We start from the raw sequence: 24824 nt of genomic DNA on the forward strand, positions 1-24824 counted from the left end.
TCCAGTCTTTGCAACGCCATGCGAAGTTAAAATCCGTCAAATTTAGACATGGTCTTCAACTGTTATCTGATGGATTAATCGGTAAGACGATAAAACCTGTGGTCGTTATAGTGAGTAATCGCTATCGCAGTATGGCCGCAATTAACATTTCCTTTCCAATAGCTTTGTTTCTGAACACATGATAAGAAAGCAATAAGTTTATCTTCAAATGTTAAGAGTTATTCGTAAATTCAATCATATGTACTTGATGCAACAATTTAAATTCATTTATTGAGGAAGCTCTGTTGCATCATGACTGCGACTGACATTTGTGCCCCCCCCCCCCTAAAGATAGGGACCCTTAAACCAATGCACTAGAAGGAAAGATATACGCTTCAAACGGTTGTTAGCTACCTGAGTGTATAAACACTTCCTTCAACTTTCGCTTGCGATTTCCCTTTAGTAAATTATGATGGATACAGTATAGTGCCCAACACTGAGCAAGAGCACTATACCTCACCTCTTCAATCAACAAGAAAGAGATCATGTTCTTGGCGAATCGGCGTGTGACAGTAATGTCCGTTCAAAAAGGTGTCATGACCCGGCCATCACCAGGCATGTTATCTGACGGTCAAAAAGCACTTTCCTTTAATAATGTCGTCATCCAATCAGAACTCAATACTTTATCATGTGATATACTCACAAACCGTAGGAACAGTGTTATGAAATGAATTTTCTCGTGACATTTTAAGAATGAATTTGGCTGGTACTTTTACACATTGTTAGAGACTTCTCTTTGTCATGTCCAACGTAATGGCTGGCCTTCTTTTATTGACAGAAAGGAGACAGGAACGTGATAGAAAGCTAGATCCTACTTTTCGGAGGCGTCACTCCTAGCTGTGTCGATATCGTCTCACATCATTGGCGAACGCAGTGAGGTACGGAATCAAATATAAGAAAGGTGAACTCTCATCATGAAGTCTACCGGAAAGAACTGTATTGAAATGATAAGAAATAAAATTCCAGATATATAAAAATGCATCTGCATACGTTTTACATTTTAGATATGAATATGACATTCAAAATGATTATCTTCTTTCAAGCTTACCAACTTTATACAATTCTACAATGTGTGTGTGCGTGTGTGTGTGTGTTTGTGATAATGACTATTTTAACGTAGCTTTAACAATTTTTCATGTCATACCGCTACGATTTCTGCAATGTGGCAGGCAATAGTGATGTCTAGCACTGGATTATCATGCCGCAGACATGTATCATGATGTTCCACCCAATCTCATTATCCTGACACCAGGACGAACAGTCCTAACACTAACCTCTTAATGGTGAGCGCCTAGTGAGGCAGCTGTTAGTATCATTTTTGTAAGTCTTATGTATGATTCGGCCGGGATTAGAACCCGAGACCTTCCGCATCCAAGGTGGACGCTTTAACTACCAGGCCACCGGAGAGGTCTTGGAATATACTTAGCATAAGTTATTATTATTTCCTGTAACTTTGAAGCAGTTTGTTCCTAAATTGTTTTTTTTTTTTTTTGCAAGCATGATGTTGGTAGAGAAATCGTTTACTTTATATACAAAAAATCAATATTAAGATTATAAATAAATATAACTTGATAATAAATATAACTTGATAATAAATATAACTTGATAATAAATATAACTTGATAATAAATGTAACTTCCTAATAAATATAACTTCATGATAAAAAGAACTTCATAATAAATATAACTTCATAATAAATCTAACTTCATAATAAATATAACTTCGTAATAAATATAACTTCATAATAAATCTAACTTCATAATAAATATAACTTCATAAAAAATACAACTTCATAATAAATGTAACTTTCCAATGTACGATTTTCGAATACGTCGAACTAGAATTGAACTGTTACCACAATACATCAAACCTAACATTAAAACATTCAAATCCTTCTATTGGTACTTTAAAGAAAATCTTATATATAAAAAGTGTAGTTTCTTACCTGTAAGAAAGGTGAATTCTCATTATGAAGTCTAACGGAAAGAATTATTGCTGCTTATATGTGATTTGGAGAGCATAATTCGATACCTAGAAAGGGTATCTCCTTGGTACTCCGGTCTCCTTAGGATTCCCTGACTGTGCACTTTTTCAGTTTACTTATGACTTCGGAGTTCGTAACCTTCCTGATACCTGTTCTTGATGTTTACCGGTGTCATTACAGAAAAATTTGCTGTACCAGAGTTTTCCATGAAATATATGTACTAAACTGATATTATCAGTAGAAAGGAATTATCTGATGTGGCATCTATCTTACATCCGTACTGAATTCGCTAAGTTATAATATAGGATGAGTTATGATACACTTATGCAATGCAAATAATTTTACAATTCTTACATAGGAAACACAGTCTTTGTTGAAATACTACATATTTAAATTACAAGAAGAAAACAATGTTTATAATACAAGTTGTTAAACAAAATTCATTCACGAGAGATGTACTCTTTAGATACTTGAAAGAAATCGACACCTATTAAAAATCAGTTGAAACATATTTCTCACTTACAAACTTAATTCCTCTTCTTGGCATCCGTACGTCTACGGGAGACGATAGTGTAGCTACAGAGTAAGGTTTCATTTCTCCTTTTTTCTAGCTTGCTTTATGTTTCTGTCTTCCTCGGCTGACAGCTAGGCACCAGGGGGAACGAACATCGTTGACATTGATGTTGGCCGTCTTCATGTCCTTCTTGCAAACATCTTTTTTGCGCAGACTACGTCGTCCAGTCGGTCGTGCATCTTCTACTTACTCCCCATATAACAGGTCCTTGGGAATGCGACCTGGGTCCATTCTCTTGACATGGCCGAGCCAGCGAAGGTGCCTTTCGCTGAGAATGGAAAACATGCTTTTCATGTTGGCGCGTTCTAGAATCTCGTGTCTCGCATAGGTGGTCCATGTTTCGCTGCTGTAGAGGAGTGAGCTGAGCACGCAGGCTTGGTCTTGTCGGTGAGGTTGGGGTTGTTCCAGACCCTCTGGTTAAGTGTGGCCATCATAGCTGCTACCTTGGCAACCCTGCCGTTCACCTCAGAATCAATGGAGAGTGAGCTTGAGATGTTGGACCCGAGGTATGTGAAGTTCGCAACAATTTCCAAGTTGTACCCATCGATGGTGACGGAGGGAGGGGAGTATGCGTCCTGCGTCATTACGTTCGTTTTCTTCAAACTGATGGTCAGTCCAAATTCCTTACAGGCGTGGGAGAGGCGGCATCTCAGCTGCTGAAGTCCATCAACCGTGTGTGATGTCAAGGCTGCATCGTCGGCGAAGAGCAATTCACGTATGAGTACCTCTGTGACTTTAGTCTTAGCACGGAGACGGGCGATGTTAAACAGCTTTCCGTCAGTCCTGGTATGGATGTACACTCCCTAGCTGCATTCCTTGAAGGCGTACTGGAGAAGCATGGATAAGAAGATGGCGAAGAGCGTTGGTGCAAGGACACAGTCTTGTTTGACTCCGCTGAAGACTAGGAAGGCCTTAGATGTTGCGCCATTGAAGCACACTGTGCTGTGCATCTGTTCGTGGAACGACCTGATGATAGCAAGCGTTCGTGGGGTGGGGGTGGGGGTGGGGGCAGCCGATCTTCTTCAGGAGTTGGAAGAGTCCATTTCGACTGACCAGGTCAAACGCCTTTGTCACGTCTATGAAGGCAATGTAGAGGGGCATCTGCTGCTCGCGACACTTCTCCTGCAGCTGGCGTAGTGGGAAGATCATGTCTACAATTGTCCTGCCGGCTCAAAAGCCACATTGGGTAGACGCGGGAGGCTAGGAACTGCAAGCGCGCCAATGCAACACGGGTGAAAGCCTTTCCGACGATGCTGAGGAGGGAGATGCCCAGTAGTTGTTGCAGTCGCTACGGACTCCTTTGTTCTTGTACAAAGTGACGATGTTGGTATTACAAACTTAATACTCCACGCCATACTCACCCAACTGTTCCGGATCGTGACCCAAGTCAATAACAAAAAAAGATATACATATATTAGGAGTGATTCTTTTTTAACCGCCTGTATCGAGCTAAAACCAAGTTTACAAAAGTAAAATGTCACTCTGCTATTTTTGTGTAATTAAACTGGACCTACTGTCAGGGACCACATGGGAGGGGTAAACAATTACACCCCTCTCGAAGATGATTACCATGTGGGCAACTTCCAAGCTGGGTAAATTTTCATCTGGCGGTTTGGAACGAAATATAATTACATACAAATGGAAGGAAGGACAAAAGGAAGAAAAATGTATACTTTTAAACATCTGGATCATTACAATTGTATTAGTTCTATAAATAGAATACATTAATTTCTGGATTTTTTTAGAAGTTTCTTGCTAAACACAAGAGCAGCTGATCCAATTCACTGAATAAGTTGCTTTCTGTAAAGAAACATTAAATGTAGCCTACTACAAGATTCAGAACTTTTAGTTTGATTAATTAGTTAATATAATATAGTCATAAGTCAATACTTAATAAGCGGAATACCACTATAAGTCTTTTTATATCTGGCATCTCTTAAAATGTGTCTCTTATTGATTTTTAAATATGTTATTTCGTACAGATTTAGAAATATTTATCGCAGATATTGGCAGGATGTCTCAATTTTACGTCTTCTCCACTAATGTTTCGTTCCACGGCACTGAACGACCAACGCTCAATTCAATTTTGCAAGATTGCGAAGAGCTACTAATGTCAGAACTTAAAAGCCACTCGATACGAGTAACGGGTCCCAAATCGACCACCAAAAACAACTTATCTGCAAAAATACTTAATGAAGCCAAGACTTTATTGCCAGATGGAAAAGGTCAATAATCTTAGATTATAACTCATTATGAAGCAGACCGGAAGAAACCATTTGATTATGACAGAAAATATAAAAGGAAATTCAATGTATGTCGTATTATCAAGGACGTTGTGAGATATTTGACCAAGGTCAAATATTCATAGAATCAATGTTCTTCCCTTTTATTAAGTTACGGGAGTAATTACACCTAAATGTGATTGTTTATGTATTAAATATAATTTGTAAATCGACAGTTCTATTGAAAACCTGTTTGAACTAACTAGGTCCGATGGCGGTATAGACTTTCTAGTATTCAAACAAATATAAGTGCAGCATGGCAAGCATTTGTTGTTAAATAAAAAGATGGAAATAATTCCGCTCGTGCAGACTGAAAAGGCCCAAAGAAACCTAAATTGTCTGAATTGAACACTAATGCAAATGGTGAAACCTTTTGAGTCATGCATTTTCAATGAAAGTTCTAAACTCGGATGTTCTAAATCATTAAATCTTGTTGTAAAATCAACGTTAGAAAATGTGGTTCATTTCGGAGCATTCAAAGATTGGAGTCAAGTATCATGACCATGGATCTGCCTCGGTAGCCGACACTGTCTGGTCTGGGCAGGAATCAACCCATCACCCTTCTGGTTTCGAATTCGGCACGTTAACTGTATCACCTCATATTAATACCATAAAACAAACAAGAATCAATTTTCTTTCTGTTTCAGGTAAAGATGGCCTCTTCAATGCAAGTGTCTCAGCTGATTTGTGCTGTCCTATTTCTGTTAATGAACTTCGAATGTGTCAGCTTACAAAAGGCGGACATTGAGAATGACATTAATTTCAGGTGGGTTATACAACTTAATTTCTTTAGTACTCAGTTTCAAAAGAAAGTGTTTTATATTTACAATTGTTTATGCACACAGTCATCAATATATGTCTGAAGAGACTGAGAGATATGTGGCACTGTGTGCAGGAACGTCATTTCAGCTTTTTTTCGGGAGTGGGGGGGGGACAAAACTTGATGGGGGGGGGGAGAAACTTGATGGGCTTGTTAATTTTCGTATATAGGCAACATCAATTTTACATTTTACAGCACATACAAATTCGGAGGGGGGGGGGGGCAAATGCATCCTGCCCTCCCCACCAAATGACGTCCCTGGTTGTGTACATAAGCACAAAAAATTCATCTCATTTGTGTTCGTTCTATATGTTGCGTTTATACAAAATAATAATTGAAGTTCATATGCACGCATACAATATAATGTTTGGATGCAACTCACAATCACTCATACATGCTATATATATATATATATATATATATATATATATATATATATATATATATATATATATATATATATATATATATATATATATATATATATATATATATCTCAAACTGAAAATTCGATGACAATTGAAAACTTGGTTTTGATTTTATAAATGATTCTGAAACTTTGAGCATAAAATAGCGTTCCCTTTCTAGCATCGATTACTCTTAATCTATTTTCATTCTTTCTCATATAACTTTTGATGTACATTAGGTTTCATGACATCGTTACATGAATATTGTATACTACCATTCTTCTCTTTTATCAAAAACATATGAGTTTATATGAATTTGTATTACATTCTTTTTTTATACTATCATCATCCTTGTCCTGCACAAAACCAATAGAGTTAAAATACTACCCAATGTTTTGTGAGACAATACTTTCCAGAGAGTAATGTGTTTGAAAATCAATACTTTTTCACAACAAAAGAAATCCCCAGACGTACAGAATCATATACAATATAGTAAGATTGAAGAAAATTTGATTTATTAAAATATATGTGTATAAAATTTGTTTAAAGAAATATGGTACAAAATTAATATAAGCTTTACCTCTGCATAACGTGCAGGACATGCATACCGTATTTACCTGAGTAAGATTATTAATCTATCAGATTTGTCAGTTATTTTTTTTACAATAAAAAATTCAAACTAAAAACCATTAATCTCTATGCCATTGTATTAGTCAACGACGGATGTGAATGTACACTGCATTACATTTAAAGTACTAACGGTACAAGATCAAGATCAAATGCTGAAAGTTTACCATAATAATGCAATTCTCAATTTTTGCCAATAAATAGGACAATTTCAGGTATGCGTGCGTACTAATTTGAGATAGGAATAAGTCGTTGTATTATGTGTTTGGGTAGTATTTTGATATGCATGGCGTGAATTATTGATCTACGGCCTGGAAAGTACCGATCTACGGCTTGGAAAGCCTTACTGATAGATGATGCAAATATACTTATGGGTGATGGGAACGTGAAGCAAGAAAAATCTGTGTAAGTGCGGAATGCAGTTTCGTGAAGGCGATGTTGTCAGTTGATTAGAGGACAATTATTGTGGTATTTGCTCGTATCAGAACTCTTCAGCTGAAAAACGAACATTGTCTCGAGGGTCTTGGAAATAATAGAAACATCAACATCAAGCCAGACTCATGCACCTGTTGTTTGATTCCCGCGGTAGTGAGACATATTGCGTTTTACGGTACATATATGTGACAAAACTTTTACCTAATTTGGAAATGTTGACATCTTAGGGCACGAAGCAAACGGGTCCATTTGTGCCGCACAGGAATTCTACCGATTTTGAATCATCTGGCAACAAAGGGTGGTATCTCTCAATCTATAAGCGATATAATGTCATTTTTCCTTTAATTCATCCTTCAATAATGTTGATAAATGCAAGGGATTATAGTCAGAAAAACCATTATGTACTTATTCCATCTCATCTGCCACTGCCAACATGCTACTGAAACGCCGGACAGTTGGCATAAATAATAAAAATGAACAGTATAGAACCAGTACACCGTACTAATTAGGGTGCACATGTCCGCACACGTATGCACACAAAGATAAGGACAAAATGCCCTCATGATTTCATGTTGAGCTTACCGTGCTGTATTGAACTGCTTTTACGACATATTGGTTCAAATACAGCCTTAGAATGAGGTTCAACTAGTATAGTTTTAAATGCATATTTGCTCAAAAACATGCAAGCCCGGTACCGTTTTGAGTTACCTACCTGACCCAGTCATGCAATCTAGTTTCACTACTTCTAATCTTCAGTGCATCACTTCCAGGAAGGATGTGTGAAGAATCATGGTCTTTCTTTTGTGCACACCTGTCATCAGTTCACAACCAATTCAATGTTTGCTGTTTAGTACGATTTGCACGACATCGTACCAATTCGCTCGTACATACATATATACATACATACATACATACATACATACATACATACACAAAATATTGGAGGGCTGAGTTGGCTGGGATGTTAGTGAGCCGGACTCACTACCTAAAGGGTGCGGGTTCGAACAGTACCATCGAACCAGCTAGGGTCATCTACCGTGGAGTGTCCCTAGGAAAGACAATTTACTCTAGCTGCCTCTGCATTAAATAACCTTCTTGTGTTGTCGTGCGATATAGAATCAAACCAGTACAAACCAAACATGCCCGCTTTTGTTAATTCACCCAATTTCGAATAATTGTCAGAGTACAAAAGTAACATTTGAGCCAGCGAATTAAATGACTTTTTACCAAATGTACACATTATTGCCCGATTACTCGCACCAACTGATTTCAATAGGATGCAAATTGCTATTTCTCTGATTTATGGCCGTATCAAATTTGCACATATTTTCGAACATAACAGTTATAGCACCCGCACAAAGAAGCGAGAAAAACAGACAAATGAATCTCTAGTTAAATACTCAAAGGGCGGATACCTTTACAGATAATTGGTACTAGAACCAGAGTAGTCTAGTGAAAGCAGACGAATTTCTTTCATATTAAAATAAATCTTGATGATAAATGTGCGTTCGGCACAATGTTTCCATCCACCTGTACTTAATACCATTACCAATGATTTTTCGATAAAATTTATTGTGAAAACTTTAGAATAAATTTACTTTTAAAAGTAAAACATGAAATTCAATAGAGTAAACAGTGCACTAATTATAAACGATTATTTAATTTCAGATATTTCCAAGAATTCGACAAGTCTAGAAGCGGACTAAAATCTATGCGAGACACGGTCAGCAGTTTAGATAAAGACCTAGAGACATATCAGTAAGTAATTTCCAAGGTGATCAGTGGCTGGTCGGTCTTGTAAGATGAGTCGTTATCCAAAGCACTAGCCTTGGAAATATATATGCATATATCTGTATGCGTATGTATGCACATCACGCCCAAATATAAAATATTTAATTAAACAATTAGTTAACTAAGCAGATAAATTAAATCACATTGTGAAACACTCAAAAGAAAAGAGAACAGACAGGTGTCTGGGAATTAATGAATTTTGTCTTTATATATGACAATATAGTGGTTTTATAACTAGAATTTATCATCTTGCTTTGATTGAATGTTGGTATCAGTAGGACTTCAAAACAAAACACGAATTCCTTTACGTAAGTGTATGCATACATGATCTCCGTGAAAGAAATTTCTTAATTTATAATTTACTTTCAAACTTTCTCATATATGTTATGAGAGAATAAAAACATCTCTTTCAGAGATGTCTCAAGCTTGATAATTTCTTGCATATACCTGTATGTTTGTCTAATTTTTATGACCTCGTCTTTAAGAGAAGAATATTTGGGCACAACGCCGTGTCTGTCCCTCTTTCCATTCATTGTTCCATTTCCGAACGATGACTTCAGTTCTTACGTACCTACCATTACCAAATTCTATCTGAGGAAAGAATAAAGATCACCAATTTGAAGGTCACAATGTCAAAGGTTAGGGTCATTAGTTCTACATTATAAATATAGATTTAACTTTACCGATAGCTTGCACCTGTGGTAAGAAAGAAGCGTACGGATTTGGGGCTAAAAGGATCAAAGGTCAAGGTCAGTGTGACTGAAAGAAGAAAATAGATTTGTTTGCATACATTTTTTAATTGTTGATCACATACCTTGAGAAAAATGTGTTGAGGGCTTGCACTTCAGATATAGAAGAGGTTTGTTTTGAGGGGTTATAAGTTCAGACGTCAAGGTCATTGGACTCAAAGAAAATCTTTTTTTTCTTCTTCAGAATAACTTCTGGTTCTAGAGTAAAGTCCTTGACAAAGCGTCGCAGGTGTCTTTTCTGCATAGGGAGTCTAAACCATGGTCACCTGGAATCTCCGTTATAAAATAATTTTCTGAGCGTTGTTAGTCACTAATCGTACTCGATGTGTATGAACGCGTCACTTGAAATGGCCACTACAGCCTTGAATAAGATTTGGAAAGGAATGGTTTAAATTTTAGTGACGTAAGAAACCGCGTCAGCCATAGCCCTCAACAGTTTTAATATAGATAAACATACAGATTGACATATCCTAGAAAGTAAATCTTTTCCCCCGAAGGAACGGCATAAAATATAAAGTAGTTCCAGCGCCCTTTCATGTTGGTGCATACAAGCAAGTTGTGACAACTTAGCATGAGCGGACAATTCAGCGTAGTACAATTTTCCAGAACATGCATTTCTGGAAATTTTGCGCGCGTTTAATATTCTAGATTTTGGCACTTTGTGAGACACACTACTGTATAGATTTTAACGAGGTTAAAGTTTTGCTATCTCCCACTTGAGCGTGAAAAGTCGCGAAAATAAGAACCTGTAACGTGCGAGTGGCAAACGTTACAGATACTCCCTTCAACAATAACACCTTCTCTGCAAGTCGCTAAAAAAGTGTTCCGTGAACATTGATTTTAGAGAAATAATAACAGCTTGCAAGTCCTACTAGGTAACAAAATGGCGCTCCATATAGATTATGTATGCTTGTTGTAAATTGTTTCTTATCGGGATATAATAAATGAAACGTGCTGTCTTAGAACCTGTAATGACATAGAATGTATGATGAAGAATGTTTTCAAACCATATCATGAACAAATACGATACAATGTATCAAGCTGCTAATCACGTACTAAATATTTTCTTAATTTATTTTATGTACATATTGCAAAATTTTAACTTCTTTAGGATTTTGTTTAATTCTGTCTTGTTGTACTTACTGTTTACTTTTCCTTTATCTTAATAAATTTTGTAAACTCCTTTCTGCAGAAAGAGGACATGTGCTCTCGGCATTAACAGTCATCACTGCTCCCTTGCTAGTCTTGACAGCGTCATGCAGTCAAGCGAATGGCTGAAAAGCGGATTTAGCCCCGGAAAGAGGTCAGCCGAACTTGCACAGGATCCAGTCTTTGTTGAGAAAGTCGAAAGGTGAGAGAGAGAGAGAGAGAGAGAGAGAGAGAGTCTCTTCATGTAATTGTGAAGGTAGGAAAGGAAAGAGAGATGTAACCTACCTAGTTAACATACCAATCTACCCGACAAGTTACATGTTACCTACAAAACAAAATGCTTCCTGACTGGTTACATGTTACTTACAGAATAAATTACCAATCTTCCCAAAGGAATGCACTTCCCTGGTACTTAAATGTTAGTTTAAAATTGTGTTTGATTGTTCTTTGATATCTGTAGATCAAAACTGTATAGGAATTTATTCATTTTTCACTGTTATTTTTTAGTCTGCTTTTAATCTAAATTGAAATTGCTCTCCAAATGACGCATTTGGACAATACCGTTGTCTTCACAGGCTGTCTGGCATAAGGTTCTACCTCGTTGTGAAATGTCATTAGCATCATCATTGCGTTGTGCAATATGAACACTTGGTGCTACCTCGTGAGTTATTTTAGAGGACCGGGTAATGTTGAAAACATCTATTCAGCAAAGCAATGCTTCTAAACTCTCTTGGCTTCTCAATTAACTATGGAGTTTGTTAATTGGATTTGCGACGGACGCCCGACTGTTTCGTTTGCTACGTCAAAGGGAATCCGGCTTGCAATCAGCGGCTAAAGAATTTAGGTAAACAAAACGAGAAGCAAAGATTTTATTTGGGCCAAATAAGCATGCTATCTTTTAAACACATTCACTTTTATTTGAGGGAAGGAAATATTCCGATTAAGATGACATTAAAGGCAGAGGGAAATCTGCACCTTATCATCCCGCAGGATAAACTGATATTTCAGTGGTCGAACACGTTTTAAATTAAATCAATCGTCATCCTCGACAGTCGAATCTACATGAAAAACTAATCAATTCTCTGTCCAGATTGAAATTATAGAATGATGATAAACGTTTCCAGTATGATTAGATGCCTATTGTTAATCTTGCATTGCATGTTGTTGTTTTGAAGGAAGGTTAACAGGTTCGAAAGGAGTAACAAGACCAATTAGAACTTAACCTGAACGTACTTGTCATGACATGAGCAATTCAAGTCCAAATTTTTCAAGTTCTTGGGCATTCTGGGAATAATGGAACCAGCTTCGCTTTTTGAAACATGCATTGAGCACGATACATACATACATACATACATACATACATACATACATACATACATACATACATATATATATATATAACAAAGTTCTTGGGTTTTGAACAATACAAAACGATAGTGAAGGTACGGACATTTTCCTTTAGCCATTTCATGTTGATCTATCTTTCTAACGATCCATCAATCCATTTATTGGCCCATCCACCATCCATCCATCCATACATACATACATACATACATACATACATCCGTCTGTCCACACATCCGTCTATACATACATACATACATCCATACATACATATGAACATACATCCATACATACATACATACATACATCCGTCTGTCCACACATCCGTCTATACATGCATGCATACATCCATACATACATATGAACATACATACATACATACATACATACATACATACATCCGTCTGTCCACACATCCGTCTATACATACATACATACATACATACATACATACATACATACATACATACATACATACATACACGCATGCATGCATGCATGCATACATACATACTGATCATGCCCAGTTCGCTATTGTCGCAAAAATTAAAACGTTTACCAGAGTAGGAAGGGAGATTTCTGACCAAATCATTACATTTGATTGCCAGGTTACTAACCAAATGCATAAATTTGATTGCCAGGTTACATAACCAAATTAATTTCTTTTGGGGCACCAGACAGATGCTCCCCCCATTTCCCCCCCAAAAATTAAAAAGTGTTTTTGTGCGTTCATGTATCTCTTATGGTGTTTGTTGGATGCTTTTATTCGAAATTAATTTTGAATTTATATTTAGTTAAACTAAAATTTATGATGAGGTATTTATTTCCCCAATGTATTCTAAAGGGTTGTTCATCCGATTCTGGCTTCAATTTCCAAGATCGGAATCCATTCCCTATGTATATTCAAGTGATCATTGCTAAGGATCTCCTATGTCCTTTGTATGCTATGTATATATTTGCTATATTGTTTGTGTGATACAGATTTGTATGTAAGGATAACAATAATAGCACAGTTTCACCCCAGTTGTCTTATCTTTAATAACTAATTTAAGAAAGAAAAGGGGTGGGGGATTTTTATTTTGCTGGAAGATTTTTTCCCATTTTCTTTTGTGGATTTTGAAATCGTATTTTGAATTTTGAATGGGAAACGGTTGCTTAGTAAAAAAAAAATAATGTTTTGATGTGTGCAATTTTTTTAAGACGTTTCCCATTTTCGCTAGAAGAAAACCATACATTTTTCCAAAGGCATAAAGGTTTCGTTTTAAATACGGAACCACACTATCTTTATTTCGTTATCGTGCTTCTCCCTGTAAAATGACTATCAACCTTCATTTGTATTTAATGATTTTCTTTTGGTGCCGATGTTTCCTTCAAATATCAAAATTTATCACCAATTCAAAATATATCCGAAGGTCGTGATGTTAAAGATTAAAACAAAATGGGTTGTTTGTTAGTATGTTAGCTAGAGGAAAAAAACTTGGGATTGTTATTCCTATTCACCCATATTTCTTTGCTTTGTCTGTCCATATCCTGGGGCTAGGTGTTTCCGGGACTCCTTTGTAGGCCTGTTCACTTCGCGCTCCGCCTTGTGACTTAGCCCTGCGGGGTCTGTGCTCCATAATTCTTCTAGTCCTCAGGTTCCCTGTCCCTCTAGGTAAACTGCCAAGAGAAAATCCACGGAAGGTTAGCATTTTAATAAGGATAGTGAGGTTTCCCCCTTAAAATACGTGATGTTAGTCAGTTATAAGCTCTGAAGGAACAATGTTTGAAAATAATTTACCAAAACTGCCTCTTGTATTGCTCTATATTTTGATGGGGTGAAAAGATGAGGTGGTGTTTCCAGCCCGCGCTCAGGCCGTTACATATCCCTATTGGGCTGTAAACCGAAACCACCTCCCCATTCTCCCCCCCCCCCATGTGATGTCCTGTAAACTCAGGTTACTTTCCTATATGTATAACCTTTCATTAGTAATCTTTATCAACCGAAATTAAACGGGAAACGATGGAACTCAGTCGGCGGGTGCAGTACCGGCGTTTCAGTTCAGCTGATTAATAAATGTACAGGCGTCAAACCAGTTAGATTCGGTCATTCTTTTCTAGCCAGTTGATTCACTTCGTTCGACATCAGCCATTGGCATATGTAGCTAGTCAATATAGTGGTTTGAACAAGTAACCTCTTGCGGGTGAAAATTTTATTGATGTCAACATGATCTGGCTCGAGAAAAAAAGCATGTGTATGTATATGCGTGAATTTTTAAATTGTAGAATGCGATGTGTGGAGTTCTCTACGGAGAACGCTATTATTGTTCACGTATTATGGTTCACAATTATCTTCCTAGATACAATTTCGTGAGCAATCTGATTAGCCCAGTTTCATATGCTAGCATCCAATCAGATTGCGGATCGGTAGATTCAAGTTTGGGTTATATAAATTTGAAAAGGATTGTTATGGAATGGAGCGGCTTGACTACTATTGGTTAGCAAAGATGGGACCGGTCCAGACTCACACCGTACTTTGTAATGCTTCCTTTTCTGTTGGTTTGAACCGTTATGTTACAATTCAAATTCATTTGCATGCACCAAGTGTTTATTATAAGTCAGACGATAATCAGTTTCTCAGCGGGTACAAAATTAGAGATGGCATTGTACATATATATATATATATATATATATATATATATATATATATATATATATATATATATATATATATATATATATATGCACACACACAGACACAAACATCATTAATTGTCCTCGGCAAATATAGACGAAGTCGTCAACTAGCATTTCTAAACAGATGTTCATGTTCTTATTTATTATTTCTTTTTACAACCGCTCCGGTGGCCTAGTGGTTAGAGCGTTCGCCTCGGATGCGGGAGGTCGTGGGTTCGATCCCCGGCCGAGTCATACCAAAGACTTACAAAAATGGTACTAACAGCTGTTTCGCTTGGCGCTCAGCATTAAGAGGTTAGTGTTAGGACTGGTCGGCCTGGTGTCAGGATAATGTGACTGGGTGGGACATCATGCTACATGTCTGCGGCATGATGCCCCAGTGCTAGACATCACTATCAACTGCCACATTGCAGATATCGTAGCGATATGACTGGAAAATTGTTAAAGCTACGTTAAAAATCCAAATCACATCACATTTCTTTTTACAACATGTATTCTATCATAAATGTTCATACGGCTTCATCTTAGCTCGTCAAAGGTTTCTCGAGGAGTCTGACACAAAAACATGGAGTTAAGATGAAGTCGACATGAAGAGCTTTCAAAATGGGACATAGAAGAATTCATGATAAATTATCAGTTCTTTAAATTAATAACGGCGGCCATTTGATCAATACGGACTATATCTTAGACCGTTATTAAGACTTAAATAAGGGCGAATCAAATTAACATTATATGAATTCGTTTTTATTCGCATTTTAAACGTTCCAGTTTGAGTGAATATTATTCTTTCTACAAATTTCAATTTTAGAAAATGAAAAAAAGCAGCAAAAGCATTTACTGTAAAGGACAATTTGCTAATGATTAAAATTGTACGTTTCTGCTAAACTGAACTTTAATCAAAAGGTACGCTAATTACCATTCATTTAATTGTACTCATCTGCAAGCCTAAAATCAAATGGTAAACGAAACCCATGTGATTAGAGTAATGTTAAAAGTAGAGCGAACCGTATCACACCTTTCATAAATCTGCTTACGCAAGTGAAAGTAGTTTATTTGTAAGGACACTAGAATCAATGTTCCCATCAGATGCTTTCTCATGATAATTTGGATCGGATGGCTACAGTTGTTAAACCTGTACATGAAGGCCACGCACGTCACGAGCAGACGACATATTTGAGCAGACGACCTTTGTATACGTGATATATGCATTAAATTATGTTCATATAGGTCTTTCTGTACCGCTTTAGATATATGGCCGCTGTAGCATGCGTAACTGTAAATCAAATCTCGGTATGCTTAAAGCTACAAAATGATAACAAATAAGGGTATCGTATACGAAATCTCGACCCAAAACACACGAGATTCAACAGACCTGTTAAAAATTATATCTTAGTCGCGTTTTGATTTAAATATAAAACGCACGATATGTTTCTTTTACAATATTATATTTAAATTCAATTGCTACATGCATGTCATAATTACCCAGTGTAATGCTTGGATATGCAGATATGCAGGCGCTAGGTGTAAGCAGGAAGGAAAACATTAACTTTTTCCTGAATAAATTTTGGAAATAAGTCCTCAGAGAGGCTGTTTATAATAGGTAATACCTAAATTACTCCATTCCTTTCTTCAGTTCAAAGACAACACGTTCCTGTCGGAATTACAAACTGATCACAAGCTGGCACTCTCGCTCGCAATACTATTTTCCATCACAAGTTGAAAACAGACAATTTCTTGCAGATAAACATGTTCATGTTTTTATTTAAGTTTTCAAGGGATTCTAAAAAAGAAGTTGAAAATATAGACATTTTAGGACATTAGCCAGCAAATCAATTAACGTTATTGTTAGCTTTTCATATTCTTGGACCAAACTTTAATGCAGACATATTTGAAGTGACAAATTTAAACGAGGCTAATCCTCGGGTCAAACGGTCTGTACATGCACGAGTGAACCTGCAACAGGAATATCATCGACCTTTACAGTAAAATCAGGAAACAATCCTCAGACGTTATTCGTCGACATTAAGAACAATATTCTGAACTATTTTTTGTACAAAGCAGCGAAAGGAGACACGATCACAACATTGTCGGTCTTTTCTGTTAGAAAATATGAACTGCACTCCGCCGAAGGCGAATTACCAAACTCATTAAATTGACGTGACTGCCTATGTTATTTCTCGACTTGACGGAAATGGCCGAGAGCCGTTTTGATCGGATACACCTGATTATCATGCAAATGCTACAGAAGATGTGCATACAGATGTAGCTTGTGTACCAAATGACGCCATGTGCACATTGCAAACCGTCCTAGCATTCATTGTTGCAGCGGGATTGAGGTGACTTATACTTGGATGAAATATGCCTAAGTTTGTGGAAGTTGCGCTAATTTAGTAGAGAGAGCAATGGACTAGTAATCCAAAGGTTATGGTTCGATATCAGACTAGTAATCCAAAGGTTATGGTTCGATATCAGACTAGTAATTCAAAGGTTATGGTTCGATATCAGACTAGTAATCCAAAGGTTATGGTTCGATATCAGACTAGTAACACTGGTCAACAGTGAAATCATTACTGACTTGAAAAGGCCCTAATCTGTAGTATTTTGGTGTGCCGAACACGAATATAACCGTGAAAAATTTGTATTGGCTCTCGTTTTGAAGATATTCATAAACCTCATTTTCTATGTTTCACTGTGTAAATTTCTCCAGTAGGACTGCAGCAACATCCGGAATAATGATGTAACATTGCGTAATACCATCATGCTCACATCATCCACAGTTGATTGCATCATTTTCTGATGCAATGCAATACTAATGCCATGCGGCTGCTGAAGTAAGTTGACGTCAGCAGTGTACTATACATGTGTAGGCCTATTATACTAATGCCAGGCGGCTGCTGAAGCTGACGTAAGCAGTGTACTATATAAAGCCCAATCAGATAGGTTCAGCATTTAAAATATTTTAGACGTTGTGCGAGACAGTTCAAGCTACTGTTACATAAAACTTATTATTTTATCCATTTACGTACAATAAAGAACAGTAATGCCTCGAAAGTGTGTTAATACCACGGACAATTTTTGCTATATTTGTGGGGAAGTGACATTTGCCAACCAGAAGAAAAGTATCAATTCTCAAGTGAAGAAGGCATATCATCTTTACTTCGGATGCAAGGTTGGTGACCAAGACAAGCCTTGGGCTCCGCATATATGCTGTGCTACATGTACAACACAGCTTTCACAGTGGTTGAATTGCAAAAGGTCATCAATGCCGTTTGCAGTCCCAATGGTGTGGAGAGAGCCAAGCAACCACCTAAATGACTGTTACTTCTGCTTGGTTCCTCCTCTTTCCGGCGGAATAACGAAGCGAAAGAAGTCGAGAATAGTCTACCCAAACATTCCGTCTGCATTGAGACCAGTTCCACATGGTGAGGGACTTCCTATTCCAGAACCTCCAGCAGAATATTCTCTTGATTCATCTGACGAAGACAAAGGTGAGTCGACCTGTTCTTCTCCTGGTCCATCAGCATGCAGTGATCCAGATTTTCACTGTGGTGCATCATCAACCCCACACAGAATAACACAGGAAGAACTAAATGACCTGATTCGTGATTTGGACTTATCAAAGAACAAGGCAGAATTGCTAGGATCAAGACTCCAACAATGGAATCTTCTAGAAAAAGATGTCACAATTACTGCATATCGAAAGCGCCACCAGCAATTGGAGCCTTTCTTCAGAAAGGAAAGTAATCTGATATTCTGTTCCGATATTGAGGGCATCATGAATGCTTTAAAAATCACTCATGACCCACAAGAATGGAGACTATTTGTGGACTCTTCGAAACTGAGTCTCAAGGCTGTGCTTTTGCACAATGGAAACATTCTTCCATCTATTCCAGTAGCGTATGCTGTCCACATGAAAGAGACATACGATAACTTAAGGCAGCTACTGAATTCCATTGAGTATAACAAGTACAGCTGGCACCTCTGTGGTGATTTGAAGGTAGTTGCCCTTTTAATGGGACTGCAGCAAGGATATACAAAATACATGTGTTTCTTATGCGAGTGGGATAGCCGAGCAAGGGAAATGCACTACATGAGGAAGGAATGGACTCACAGGCAGAATGTAGCCATTGGAGAGAAGAATATCCAACACCCAGCTCTGGTTGAGGCTCAGAAAATCTTGCTACCACCCCTTCACATCAAACTAGGTTTGATGAAGAACTTCGTGAAAGCCATTGACCGGACTTTGCCAGCATTCCGATACCTGCTTGAAAAATTCCCTCGACTCAGCGAAGCAAAGATTAAAGAGGGAGTTTTTGTGGGTCCTCAGATTCGAGAGCTTTTCAAAGATGACCGGTTCAACAACTTGCTGGAAGGTGACGCGAAACAAGCATGGAATGCTTTTCGCCTAGTTTCTACAAACTTCCTCGGAAATGTTAGGGCAGAAAACTATAAGGAACTAGTAGAAGACATGTTGATGAAGTATAAGAAACTTGGCTGCAATATGTCTCTAAAGATTCACTTCCTTCATTCCCATTTGGATTTCTTTCCTAGCAACTGTGGTATTGTTAGTGATGAACACGGCGAACGTTTTCATCAAGATATCGCAACAATGGAACAAAGATACCAGGGAAAATGGTCCACTACAATGCTGGCTGACTACTGCTGGACACTCCTCAGAGATGCTCCCGAACAGCTGTACAAGAGACAGGCGAAGAAATCTAAGATGTAGTCAATGACTTGATTTTTTATAGGTAGGCTATTACAGTTGACCTTTTACTATTGGAATGCATTTCGTTATGTAAACATTAATTTCTTGCAGATTACAAAAAAACTAGAGCCAATTTTGCAATTTGACTGTCATATTCGTGTTCAGCACATAAAAATTGATAAGAATTGACTAATTTTATTTCAGTAACATGACTTTTGTAAAAATTTGTTGTCCAGTGTAATCCAAAGGTTATGGTTCGATATCAGACTAGTAATCCAAAGGTTATGGTTCGTTATCTGACTAGTAATCCAAGGGTCATGGTTCGATATCGGATCGACCTCCTCATAGGCAAGATATAGCTAACATGGTTCCGTTAAAACTAACATAATAGAACCAATCTCCCAACCCCGAAAACAAAACATAATAAAAAAGCAATAAAAAACAACAACAACAAAAACAAAAAGCAACAACCCCAAAACAAAAAACAGAAAACAAAATCGAGTGTTTTCTTTTTTCAAGCATTAACTCGCTAAAGAACACCATTTCACTACCCATGTGCAAATAATTCCATAAAGGTATTTTTTTAAGCTTTGCACACGGTTCTATTGGGATTAGCCTAGTTTAGCGTACGACTGATTTCTATTGGATTTACCGGCGATTTCTCTCTGTCTACGCTTCATCACTCTCACGAAGAATTTCTGATGATGGTAGATCATAAAATATCTTTATGGGGTGGGGGTATGCGCCGAAAACAAGTATGTGAATATCCTGTGGAGCGGAACTCCAGGTGGGCAAAGTCTTTAGAGTTACTGCATTTGAAGCGTCTCCAAGGCATAAATTTCACTATAAATCTGTACCTATAACTTACTTTACTCTAGGAAACGCTCCGCTTATTTCTAGCTTTCTTAGAGGAGGGGAGGAGGGGTTTAGCTGTCCACAGCCGCCTCCCCTCAGGTGTTCTGATTGTAATGAACCTCTGTTTAGTTTATTGCAAGTCTCATTCGTGATAAGCATTTTAAATGGAAAAACTATCATTGGGTTTATGTCTTAATGAGTATTCCCACATGTTATTTCATATCCATCATTATAGAGATATATATTTCCCGACAGCTACTTTCATATTTATTGCAGCGCTGACGTCAGCTTAATTGGTGCCATAAGCCAAGCCACGAATGACCGGTTCAATTTCCTACGGACCTTAAGCATTGCTATACACCATTTCCATTGAGATTCTTTTGCTAAACCGAAGCAGATTTCTATTTTTCAGTTCTCATCTATCCGTGACTTTTACTATTTCCATCGGTAAAACGTTTGGTTTACTTTAATGACTATGGAAATCTTGGGAAATAGTAAACATCCAATGTATTGGTAGTTTTTGACCCCTATACAAATTGTAGGACAGCCGATGGATTGCAGTCATCAATAAAACTAAATGACTGAATGCGATGTATACCGAGGACATCATCTCATCAATTCACGATACTGTGAACGACTGATGAATATACAAGATATTTTTTTCCGCGAACTTTTGACATTTTCCAGGTAGTGAACACTGTCACTTTTTTTAAATGACACAGACCACGTATTCATAGTGAGAATTGTAAAGTAGTTTTGTAATAGATGTCTGTTGTTTTTTTGTTTGGGTGTGTGTGTGTGTGTGTGTGTGTGGGCTTTTGTTTTCTCCACTGCCAGCGACAACCTAATGAGAAACTCGTGGATACAGTGATTTCCCATAATCTTCGGCGTACTGAACAAATATTAGATAGATGGAGATAGCATTTTGCTGTGTGCCAGTTTACAGAGGCATACGGAACGTTATGATCGTCCTGAACTCCTTACACACTGAACCGTAGGTATGCCGAAGGATGGATGAAGCAGTGAGTATCTTTTGGTGGGGTTAGTTCTTCACAAAATTCAGACCATCTTTGAAGCTGGAGGGAATAAGGACGAAAATGGTGGAACATCCCGATAACCCATGTTTGTTGTTCTGAAACTAAAACCTATAGCAGTCCCTTAAAGACGGTCAGACACGAAAAAAAAAAAAAAACATAGTTCGCAGTAGAGTCCTCGTGACGTCATGCGTATGCTGACTCAAATCGCATGACACTAGCGATTTTTCTAGTCTTTATTAATGATAAGAAACGATGATATATCTATTGATTTTGTAATTTTGTTAGTTGCTTTCATTACTGTCCACATTTTGACCGTGGAAATAAGTATTCGTAAAATTTCAATTTTTAACATTGTGTACACGTTTGATTCGTTTGAGAGAAGAGACTTGGTGCAGTTTTATTCGTTTGGGGTCCGATATGATTCGAAGTCGTTCTTCTTTTTCTGTTTTTAAACTACTCACCTCTGTTCCGATTTATCGAGCATGCAAATTTCCGCTTGAGGAAAACTTTTCAATGCATGCACTGTGGAACATTTGGATGCTGATGTGTGTTCGCATGAAAGCTATAGCGAACTTCTTTTTGTCGTATTTGGTTTGATTTTAATTGATTATGACCCAAAATTCATTCCTAAATGTACTGAAATTTATTGTATACACGGATCACGAATTTATGAGATTTGTACTAAAACTTCTGAAGTGGTTTGTTTCGCCATCTTGTTTCTTCTCATTTATGTATTGTGCATTAATTTAACATTGTATCATCATAAAACTGTCATGGTTTCTAACGGAATCGTACCTATAATAACTGACCAATCATATTGCAAGAATTTTATTTCTGCGGCACAAAAATGATACGATGACCTTGAATTGTTCCCATTTGAAAATATTAATTTTTCAGACTGCTGGAAGACATAAGCAAAAAGCGGTCGGACCTACAGACAATTGGAGACCTTTTGGATCAAGCTAATGATAACCTTTCTGATAAACAGTAAGTTCTCTTTGGAATATTTATAATGCACATTTCAGCTACCTAACTGTGAGATCTTTAAATAAAGGTCCCTAAAAGGGGCTGATGTAATGGCCCGAAGGAATTTACCAAACATTCAAGAGAATCCAGTGTCTACCATTCCTTGATCGTTTTTGATTGCTGATTGTTTAAATAATCTTTGATATTCATAAGAAACTCCAACAGGCCTTAGTGGGTACAAAAGCATGCTGTTCTACAAGTTTGAGTCGCACCGTTTAGAAGATACAACAATCTGTCCCTTGAACTTTGATAGCGAACCGTTTTCATGGACAGATGATTACTGACTGAACTCCTCTCCGATACTGTAAGCATAAATCCACAGTCTATGCTTGGGTCCTATCAATAACAAATATTATCTGAAGAAAAAATTCCAAAGTTGATTAACTGGTATGATTCATTGTGTTCTGTTATATGCATTTAGTGGGTATGAAGACAAAAATACACTCATACTATCTCTATTATGGTGCTCACAATCCATCACTGATAACAACAATAACAAAAAAGACCCTACCCTAAACAAGTAAACCTCAATCAAGACCTTTGACCTTGAAATAACTGTCACCATGCTATACAAATTTTGGAGGTTAAGAATATTTGCAAAGCCTGGTCAAATACACATGCATATGCACACGTTTTCATAAGCTCAAAAAATTATAAAAATGCTAGCAGTGACTTTGACTAGACCGCATGGTCAGTAAAATTTGGTTTTCAAACTCATTTACATTGTGTGTGTTTGTGTGTGTCTGTAACCTGAAATTTTATCATATCTTTAACAAATATTTAGTCATATCTATACGATGTCTCAGCGTGGCAGTTTATAGTGATTTCTAGTATTGGGGCATCAAGCCGCAGACATGTAGCATTATGTCCCACCTAGTCACATTATCCTGACACCAGGCCGACCAGTCCTAACACTAACATTTTAATGCTGAGCGTCCAGCGAGGCAACTATTCGTAACATTTTTTAAAACAAGTCTTTGTTATGGCTCAGTCGGGGTACGAACTCGAGACCTACCGTATCCGAGGCTGACGCTCTGACCACTAGAGCGGTCAACTTACTTACAGTGTGTGGATATATTGGTGGTAAGATCTACAGCATTTTCATTTAGAACCAAATTACATATTGCAACAGGTGGGGATGTCAGAACAGAACGCTTTATTCAGGACCTGCTACGTACTGTCATGGTGTTTTAGTGAAAAGCCTATATCGATATGACATTCCATTCAGAATAAGTAGTCACAAGAAGATTTTCATGATGGCCACGAAGGCAGCCATTTTAGTTGTCAAATCATCGTCCATCGTTTTAATATAGCACGAATTACATATTACAAGAAGTATTTTATTACAACAGCTGGTATGACGGCAAATCTGGATGTCAGATCGGCGCCATTCTCATATAATGCAATCTGCATGCCATAACGATTCTTTTTGGTAAAACGTTTAAAGTTGATAGGGCAATTGTTCCGAGAAAGAGTAGCGACAAAATTTTCAATATGGCAAACAGTACAGATCGGCATCATTTTCACTCAGGACCATCTAAATCTGTGAATAAGTCTTTTAGTGAAAACTCCATGTCGATATTACTGTTCTCTGAGGAAGAATAGAGATAACAAGATTTCAAGATGGCCATCATAACAGCCATATTTTATGTTATATTAACACCTTTGGAGTTCAGTAAAATTCTTATTAGGTAGCATAGTGAAAACCATTTTATAAAACCATTCGTTCAGAAACAGCGGTGAATAAGATTTTCAATATGGCCTCCATGGCAACGATGTTGGCTGTCTAACCGGCACCTTTTATATTTAGGTTCATGTTGCGTATCACAATAACATTAAGTCTTTTCGCCAAAATTCGAAGGAGATATAGCTGTTTTGTTTGGGAGGAGTAGCAATAACAAGATAATTTAGACTTGGATCATCAGAGGTCTTCAATAAAACCATTTGCCACGTAGTTTGACTTTCCATGAAGTAGTTTAGGAGGAGAAGAAATCACAAAAACCTGCCAACTGATAACGAAGGACGAGGGACAGAGTCCTATCGCATGCACACCGCAGTAACATAGTTGCTGTAGCCTACACCACTGTGATGCTATCATGCGTCAGCATGACAGTAAGCGTCAGTTGATACACGGAATAGAGCACAATGACGCTTTTCTATTAAAGATAAAAACGGCTTTAGCAAAATTTAAAAAAAAGGTTGGCACAAAATTTATAGCACAACACTATGTGCACTAATCAATTACCGTTTAACTGACAAGAACAAACAAATTTCATGTTCAAAAAAGTGGAATAAAATTTCGAAGAGACAATTCAAATCCT

At 37.4% G+C, this 24824-nt stretch overlaps 1 protein-coding gene across 2 annotated transcripts in view; it reads left to right on the forward strand.

Annotated features, from left to right (window-relative positions):
• Positions 1–24824, forward strand: part of LOC149785537 (uncharacterized) — a 236648-nt gene that overhangs the window by 14330 nt on the left and 197494 nt on the right. Inside the window, exons 1-5 of one of the 2 annotated variants that reach the window (XM_089931207.1) lie at positions 810–917; positions 5527–5645; positions 8837–8926; positions 10901–11059; positions 22375–22464. In XM_089931207.1, coding sequence (XP_089787333.1) covers positions 5533–5645; positions 8837–8926; positions 10901–11059; positions 22375–22464 — 452 coding nt within the window. In that variant the 5' untranslated portion in view covers positions 810–917; positions 5527–5532. Of the gene's footprint in view, positions 1–809; positions 918–5526; positions 5646–8836; positions 8927–10900; positions 11060–22374; positions 22465–24824 lie in introns of those variants that run through there. The other variant, XM_089931208.1, reaches the window with a different exon arrangement.

The sequence above is a fragment of the Sinohyriopsis cumingii genome, chromosome 13 (assembly GCF_028554795.1).
Source record: "Sinohyriopsis cumingii isolate HCF-2022 chromosome 13, ASM2855479v2, whole genome shotgun sequence".
Taxonomy (NCBI): Eukaryota; Metazoa; Mollusca; class Bivalvia; order Unionida; family Unionidae; genus Sinohyriopsis; species Sinohyriopsis cumingii.